Source organism: Mucor mucedo, assembly GCF_025094135.1.
Source record: "Mucor mucedo strain NRRL 3635 chromosome Unknown EV154scaffold_117, whole genome shotgun sequence".
NCBI lineage: Eukaryota > Fungi > Mucoromycota > Mucoromycetes > Mucorales > Mucoraceae > Mucor > Mucor mucedo.
The window spans coordinates 63,250-71,677 of NW_026252401.1; the positions used below are offsets into that span (position 1 = coordinate 63,250).

General features: G+C 35.4%; 2 protein-coding genes across 2 annotated transcripts; both read right to left on the reverse strand.

The window, feature by feature from the left end:
• Nucleotides 1-651: 651 nt before the first annotated feature.
• Nucleotides 652-1,973, reverse strand: EV154DRAFT_522706 (Alpha/Beta hydrolase protein). Its single transcript, XM_051603021.1, has 6 exons — nt 1,825-1,973; nt 1,732-1,766; nt 1,602-1,671; nt 1,529-1,550; nt 1,289-1,469; nt 652-1,222 (listed from the first exon to the last, which is right to left on the reverse strand). The coding sequence occupies exons 1-6, from the start codon at nt 1,949-1,951 to the stop codon at nt 716-718; spliced, it is 942 nt and encodes a 313-aa protein (XP_051453391.1). The 5' UTR covers nt 1,952-1,973; the 3' UTR covers nt 652-715.
• A 2,451-nt stretch (nt 1,974-4,424) lies between these two features.
• Nucleotides 4,425-6,740, reverse strand: EV154DRAFT_428186 (acetoacetate-CoA ligase; the record flags this gene model as incomplete). The annotated part of the gene is made up of 7 exons (XM_051596400.1): nt 4,425-4,559; nt 4,615-5,327; nt 5,384-5,884; nt 5,941-6,055; nt 6,122-6,149; nt 6,210-6,618; nt 6,689-6,740. The coding sequence occupies 7 exons, from the start codon at nt 6,738-6,740 to the stop codon at nt 4,425-4,427; spliced, it is 1,953 nt and encodes a 650-aa protein (XP_051453392.1).
• Nucleotides 6,741-8,428: the final 1,688 nt, after the last annotated feature.

Below are 8,428 nucleotides of genomic sequence, written 5' to 3' on the forward strand. Positions count from 1 at the left end.
TGCTAGACACGGGGAAGAATTAAAGTCGGTAAACAGAAAAATTCAGATGAACTTGTTTGAAATTTACATTTTTACGCCACCTTATCGTTGATTCACTTCAGCCTCGAGTTTCTTTGCTTTTTTTTTTTTAATGTTAAAGAACCTTCGTTTTTCGTAAATAAGAAAATTGTAACTGTTTTGTAATACAGTCCGATGTTACCGCATTTACATAAATGCTTGTAGGGAGTATAGATATATCATAATTACGAGAAATTTTCTTCAATATAATTATCAGAAAATTGATACCTTGATCATATCTCGCTGAATTCCTATAAAAATACTTATATCGCATTCTTTGCTGGATTTCACCTTAATATCACCTTAGGTGTTAAATATTATATTTGTAAATTGAGTCCAATGCTCACTTTAAAGACATGTCTTTGTATGGTTAGTATAGCTATTTGTTATTTTAATTTTACCTAAATGCACCAGTGACACCATCCAACTTTTCATAGCACTTCGAACATATGAGCCACAAAAAAAAAGGGGGGGGGGGGGCGGGGGGACTGCCATCAGTTAATAAAATAAGAAATGATATAGTTTTGTAGAAATCAATTCCGACAGATAGGTTATGTAACACCAATGGTATTGTATTATAAGATCTTTTGAAATGGGTAGGGTACATATGCGTTGTGTTTATTCATTTTGAAATTATCATAAGTTCCATCATTTTAGCTTAAAGCTTAGAAAACGCAGAGGCTTCATTATTAGAAGTAGAGGCAGTGAAATGATCAATTAACAAACTATTGTATCTATCAGGCTGCTCCTCTGGAATAGCATGTCCACTGCCTGCAAATAATTCAAATCTAGCACCGTCACCAAGAACCTTTTTCATGTGATACGAATATTCAGATCGTACAAGGTGATCAAAAGTTCCAGTAACGATTAAGATGGGTATACCACTTTCTTTGATTTTCAACAGTCTAGCATCTGATACATAATGAGTTAGACATGCTAAGAGCTGACCAATATTTCCTTGGGGAGTTTGACGACGAGATCGGCTCGTATGGTTGATAAATCCGCTAATTGCAAGCTCTCTGTTTGTAGCATGCGGTGACGTAGCCGAAAGAGGTTTCTGTGTAAGCCATTCCACAGGGTATAGTAAGTCAATTGCTGCGTTCAGTTGATCTTTAGGGTCTCGATATATTAATATAATTTTGGACAGTGTCGATACGGCCATCCACTAATTGTTAAAAAAAAAGGTTGTTACTGCATACAAAAAAGAGCAGTTTCTATATTAAGCACTTACAGTGGGCACATTTCTTTTGGAAGTAGTACTTGTCAAAGCAACTGATTGAAATCTGGTGGCTTCCGCGTAGATTAATTCGAGAGAAATCATACCACCCATTGAAATACCAACAAGATGTACTTTGTCGTTCCAGCCGAAATGATCTAGGAGATCAAGCGTATCAGCAGCCATTTGGGAGGTTCTGAGTTTAAAATTAGTCGCTTTGGTTCCTGAAAAGGATAAAAAAAAATGACAACTTACGAATATATACCAAGTGGTGCATCTATTTTAACGATTATTAGCTTTTTCAACAACTTTTATGTCATTATATTACCTGAGAATCCCATTCCTCGATTGTCGAATACGAGTACAGTGTATTTTCCAGTTTCTGCAAGATATTTTGTCTACAACGTTTATCAGTAAACTCCGATTATATGTTTCCTTTTTTCTTTAATAATTGGTACCTGTAAATCCCATGCACTACATGAGCTGCTCAAACCTAGTTATACAAGATATGTCAGTTGTATTACTCAATTGGGATTATCCGAAGCGCTTACCCATAACCAAAAGAACCCGCTCAGGTCCATTACCATGGAGTTCATAGTAAATTTTTATAGGTGTCGATTGACGCTTATGACCAACCTCGACATGGCCTTTCTTAGTAAGTGTAGATAAATCTGTCATTTTTAATTGTATTAATTTGAAAAGAAAAGAAGAAAGAAGTAAAAAGTTTTTTTTTTTCCAAAACGTGGAGGAAACTTATAAGCTGAATTCATTGGAAGGTCGGTCACATCGAAAAGTTAAAACCTACACCGAAAAATTAACCGTCACATTAAAGAGGAAGTGTGATTTCGTATAAATCCCATTGGTATTGGGCATCACGTAAGTGAATATCAAGACTCGTGTTTGTTAGAAATATCTACTCATATTTATTCGGTAAAGTGTTGACAATCATTTGCAAGTTTATTCACGTTGTTCAAAAAGCTAAAACACAGCGCATCTTTAAAACGTAAAGAAATAGTTCTGCTGTGTGTCTGAACTCTTTGTCAAATTAATCTAACAGTAATATATCTACATTTTATAAGAAAGGCTGGTTTTATGTATAATATATTATAGAAAAAACGATTGATAACAAGTAGGCCTCTTTGGAAAACACTCCTTCAGTTTAAATGCCAGTGTCTACAGTGATACCACAAATTACGGCTTTAACAATGCTGCCTTTATGTTAGTACTACACTTTAAATTCAGACAACGTTATAATTGATGACTAATGGTAAGCTTCGGTATTATTCACTTGAGCAAAAACAAGTGCTTAGTTCATACTTTCATTAAATCAAGTGGTAATTTTTTACTGTTATATTAAACTGATTTTGCTTATCAATCGTTTTGACTATGTTGTGCTGTACAAGAGTTATTACAAATGTATCACATGAACAAAGTAAACTATAGCAATTTTTCAGTTATGGTGCCCCTTATGTTTGACCCGCAGTATGGGAAATTATTCGAAAGAACGAATTCGGAGGGTGACTACATCAAAAAAGCCTCTAAACCAAATTCGGTCTCATTGTTTATAACACATACAAAATATATCGATGGCTCAGCACTGGGTAAATGAATAAGTCATTAAACCTGTGCTCACATTAAAACACCAAAGGTAAATACCATCATTTGTACTTAGCATGCAGTTACCACCCGAAATAAAACAGAAATATCCATTATATACCCAACACATTTCTCGACGCAGTCGCAATATATACAAGATATGTGTTACATATGATAATATCCAAAAAAAAAAAAAGTTGTACGTATTATTTATTATAAATCTATATGACGTTAAGAGTTTATGTACATATATAAACTAGCAGCATTCATCTCCTCCTCCGCAGCATTGGACACAGCAGACCGTACATGCACCTAGGCATCTAATTCATTACGTTATTACAAGCTTTCTTCGGTTTCATATTAATTTGACTTACAATAAGCCCATGCAACATTCACCGCATCCACTATGATTATCATGCATTTGTTGGCCTCCTGGATAATAACCCATTGGCTGTTGCTGCATCATCTGTGGTTGATTTGATTGATAATAGCTCTGCACTAAAGTATTTACGTAATATTAATAAGTATTAGAGAAATAAGTGGACAATACTTTACTGCTCGGCATCTGTGGATAAGAATATGCTATTGGTGGGGAGTTCATAACATAGGCAGGAGAAGGTTGAGTTGTTATTACTTGCTGAGGGTAAGACATTTGATAATTTATGTTAAAAATTAATAAAACGAGAAGAAGAACAAGTAAGTAACTATATCCGGCAAACTTAGTTCTTCTATTCTACCAAATTTTTATTTTTAGTATAAACAAACCTCTGGTCTAGTAATTACATCAGGCTGGATTTACATCCGCTGACCTTTTTCTTAACATTTGTTTGTTTTGTTGTTTAAAGTCATGATATCACATACAACCATGTGGTTTTAACTTAGTCGTAGAAGGTAACACAAGCCGAAGGGGCTGGGACACTACTAAGCTTGTGCCACTAGTGTATTACGTGAGAACGACATGCAGTGCTTATGTCGAATGTCACTTTCTGAAAAAACTTTGCTCTTCGGGCTTCTCTATAAAATGTGATTTGTACACTTGACTAATCCAATTTGCTTTTTGCAGACCTTATTTGTAGTTTCTTGAAGATCAAACTGCATATCTAATAAAAACTGAGGCTTAAGGAACAGAGAACATTTTTTGCAGATGGTTATGTATTAAAGGTTTTTACGTAGCAGCATGCACCGTGAAGATGAAAGAAAGTATGAAAAAAATCCGGGCCAGCTATTTATTTGTTAAAAGTTTAATTTATTAAACTTATGCGTAGATGTCTTTAGGCACTAGTTTCGTATCACTAACTGGTATGTTAAATAATTCAAAGCAAGCCAATTGAAGACACTTATCAGAATGATGTGAGCACGTTAAGAGCCTCTTATAATAGTATACTCATCGCATTGATTTAATATCAAAAGATGTTTTTCCAAAAAAAAAAAAAAAATCGTTTGACAGCGATAAATTAACACGTAAAATAAGAAATAGTATTTATTAATTTTCAAACAATCATCTAATAATATACAAACCAAAAACAATAAATATATGTATTTATATAAAGACTCATTATTGTGATAATTCAGGAATGTCATAGTAGAGACCGAGACTTTCAGGGTTACTTAATGTGCCAGTAGCAGTGACTTTTTGTCCGGATAAAATTTTCTTGACAGCTACCTCCACTTTCTTTCCATTAATAGTATACTTTAAAAAAATTAGTTTTGGCCCCCCACATCAAAAAGAAATAGCTTTTACTTACAGGTATATCGGCGATTGCAAGCACAAATGCGGGTACGTGTCTGGGGCTTAACTCACTGCGAATGGTGGTCTTAATCTTTTTTACCAAGTCATCAGACACTTTGGAGTTTCTATCCTTCATCTTCAGAAATAAGATGACACGTTCATCGTCCTCGTTTTTGATTTTTTGACCGACACATAGAGTGTCCTCAATACCACTAATAACATTCAACTTGTCAACAACGTTGTAAATTTCGGCACTGCCAAATCGAACACCATTAGGGTTAAGGGTACCATCAGATCTTCCCAGCATTACAACACCTCCGGTTTGTGGATTGATCCAAACGAAATCCCCATGGTACCAAATATTGGGATAGACATCAAAGTAAGCGCTCATATATTTAGCTCTTTCAGGTCCATCACCGAACATCTCAACTGGCATACAAGGGAAAGGTGTAACGCACACCAGGTCGGCAGCCTCAGCATACACTGGCTTATTAGCATCAGCCCAAGACTGAATATTCATACCAAGACAGATACATTGAATCTCACCACGATATACAGGAAGAGCAGCATTATGACCAGCAAAAAGAGAACAGATATCGGTACCTCCAGTAATACTTCCTAACATAATATCCTTCTTGATATGTTGATAAACAAAATCAAAACTCTCTGGCTTTAAGGGAGATCCGGTGGAATACACTGCTTTAAGAGTATCCAATTTACAAAGGTTCTCTATAATAGAATATAAATAAATAAAATATACTGTGCATGAAAGGTAAGATGCTTACTAGGATGAACATTAGCTTCTTGAAGAGATTGAATGTACTTGGCAGATGTACCAAAGTGAGTGATGTTCAATTCGTCTACCAACTCCCATAAAGAGATAGGTGCAGGCTTGAAAGGACTACCATCCCAAAGGACGATGGTAGCACCAACGCTTAAGCCAGCAACAAGCCAATTCCACATCATCCAGCCAGTGGTAGTATAGTAAAAGAGAACGTCATCGGGTCCTAAATCACCATGAAGGATATGTTCTTTCTTTAATTGAAGTAAAAGACCGGCGCCAGAATGCACAATACACTTTGGTAAACCCGTAGTTCCAGAACTGAACATGATGAATGCAGGATGATTAAAAGGCAATTGCTCAAATTTAATCTCAGTAGGTAACTTGGTTTCAGGAACACTGCGCAAAAAGTCAGACCAAGAGGTATAGTTTGCAATGCTATAGTTTTCTTCTTTCAATGGTTCAACAAAAGGGATGACGACTACCTTTTTGAGACAAGGAAGGCCTGTAAATTTTATATTAGACTGATGTACATGATTTTATTGTCATAATGCTGTTTACCTTGGACAACGGTTTCAAGCTTAGGGATATGGTTCAGTGTCTTGCCATTGTAGATGACAGAGTTTACAGAGATCAGTACTTTAGGCTGAATCTGTGTGAAACGATCGAGAACACCCTATAGAATGATTTATAAGAATCTTTTTTTTTTCCCACGGCATATTCCATTTTTTCTTGTACTCACGGTGGTTCCGAAATCGGGGGAAGTGGAACTGTCATACAAAAATACAGTTAGCAGATATAATAAATAACCCAGGTCAACCTAATATTACCTCCAAAGTGCACCTATACTAGTGGTTGCTAACATGGCAATGATCGCTTCGGGACAATTGGGGATATATGCAGCTACACGATCACCTTTTGTAACACCCAATGCTTTTAAAGCTTCAGCAAATTTTAAAACGTCCTTGTAAAGCTGTCCGTATGTGATGGAACGTCTTCCGTGACCTTCTCCTGTAGATATAATGGCTACTTTATCAGAATCTTTTTTAGCCCATAGCAAGTTCTCTGCAAAATTAAGACGAGAGTCTTTAAACCAAACGGGAATGGAGTCCATCAATTCGGAGCGATCCAATACATGGGAACCTTTGTTAGATGCAATGATATCTGTATAATCCCAAACTTCAGACCAGAAGGTTTCGGGATTTTCAACAGACCACTTCCATAGTTCCTGATAATTACCTATTTATAACCCAGCATCTGTTTTAATTCAATGATTTAAGAGTTTTGGTTTTTTTGCAAGGATTCATACCCAGTTTTACTTGTTGATATTTCGTTTGCATAAGTTCTCTGAATTTCTCCATTTGAGTGTCTTGAGGGTTAGAGGGTTTCCAAAGACATTTGGGGTCAATAGGCAACACATTATCTGTTAAGGTCGAAATAACTTCTGCGGTCATTTTTTCTTCTATTTTTTTTACAAAGATGAAAAGAAAGAGAAAATCAAAAGTTCAAACCGTGGGATAATCTTATTTTATTGGATTACGCTACGACGGCCAACAGGCGTTTAACATCTGCAGGGCAGTCACCGATAATCATTTGTGTCACGGGGTTTAACCAGAATATTTGGCGTTCCTGCTTATAATTCATCATAGCTTTGTTTATGCCTAATCCGGTTATGGCAATTGTTTGTGTGGCATTAGCGAGATGTCAAAAAAAAAATACAACCAATATAAAAAAGCTATTTACATGCTTATGGTAGTTTTTTCATATATGTCCATGGGAAATTCAGTTCTTATATACATATAACTGATTTAATTATTGTTATAGCCCGGTGTATATACATATATATTCGATCGCTGAAGGATTAAGCTTGAATGAGTCAATTGCATGTCTTGAAACAAAAAGGATATTAAACAGCCGTACAGTGCAGTGCGTATCTCCTTATATACCCGAATAAAAAAAGAATGACGTCAGAGTTTTCCTTTGGCTTTTTCATGCGGAATGACCTTACTTGGTAAAGAGATGGGGGACCGAACAGTGTTGAAACCGCGGCTATAGAAACATTAGCCCGATAATACCCACTGGACACGGGGGGAACAGCTCCAATAGGCTATACATCATGAAGTAATGCTATAAATTAATAAAAGTAACTTTAAGACTGACTTTTTGCATAGAACATATATAAAAATTATCATACCTGTGGCAGTGTAAGACACTGTTTGTAACGGAAACCAAATTCTAGATTGCCTTCTTCCTCCGATAGATAAATGTTGTATTGGTACCAACCCCGGCATCAGTAAAAACCTTTTGCCTCCATTAAAAAAAACCTTTCATGAGGAAAAAATTGGGCAGTACAAAAGGAAAAGATAACCAAAGGTCAGCACGATCAGCTCAAAAGTAAACAACCACATTTTGATATGTATTTTGTCTACAAAATTAAATAAAATAGATTAAGTATCATTTATACTTGCCTATTTTTACGATACTTCCGTCCTCTTTTTTCCTTTCTTTTGGTCAACAAAGAAATAAAGAAAGAAAAAGTCGCAAAAGCCCTTTTATAAGTTAAAAATAATAATATACCAAATCAAATGTTGTTAGAGACGTCATTTTTGTATAATATGGGGTTTCGACGACAAGTTGAGAATAATAATTTCTTTACCTTATGATGATGGGAACCAGGTTTACGAATTTAATTTGATGTGTATGTTTTACATGGCTCTAAAAGAGTTGTTTGTGGATGTATTACTATCGGGATCAATTTCAGGTTTTAGGTTTTAGGCTATATTTAGTTTTTGTTTGTAGAAAAAAAACTCTCTGTCTTAAGCTTCCAGGATCTTACTAATAGTATCATATAATTGTAGGATAAAGTAAACATGAGACTGTGGATTTGACTGAAAATCGAAATATCTTACAGATTAAGTGGGTGATTTTCGGCTTGAAATAAAAAAGCTGTTTGAGAATCGAAAACTCTTTTAAATTAAGTGAGAGTTTGACCGAGAGTAAGTGGCACATGTAAAGTTTTTATTGGACATTTAAGTTTATTTGGGGACCA

Excerpts from the sequence above, each read along its gene's own strand:
- EV154DRAFT_522706 (XM_051603021.1), bottom strand. The coding sequence starts at position 1,951 with ATGACAGATTTATCTACACTTACTAAGAAAGGCCATGTCGAGGTTGGT. Across the intron at positions 1,551-1,601 it reads TCGAGGAATGGGATTCTCAG|ATGCACCACTTGGTATATAT; the intron begins GTAATATAATGA and ends TCGTTAAAATAG. Across the intron at positions 1,223-1,288 it reads CCAAAAGAAATGTGCCCACT|TGGATGGCCGTATCGACACT; the intron begins GTAAGTGCTTAA and ends TTTAACAATTAG.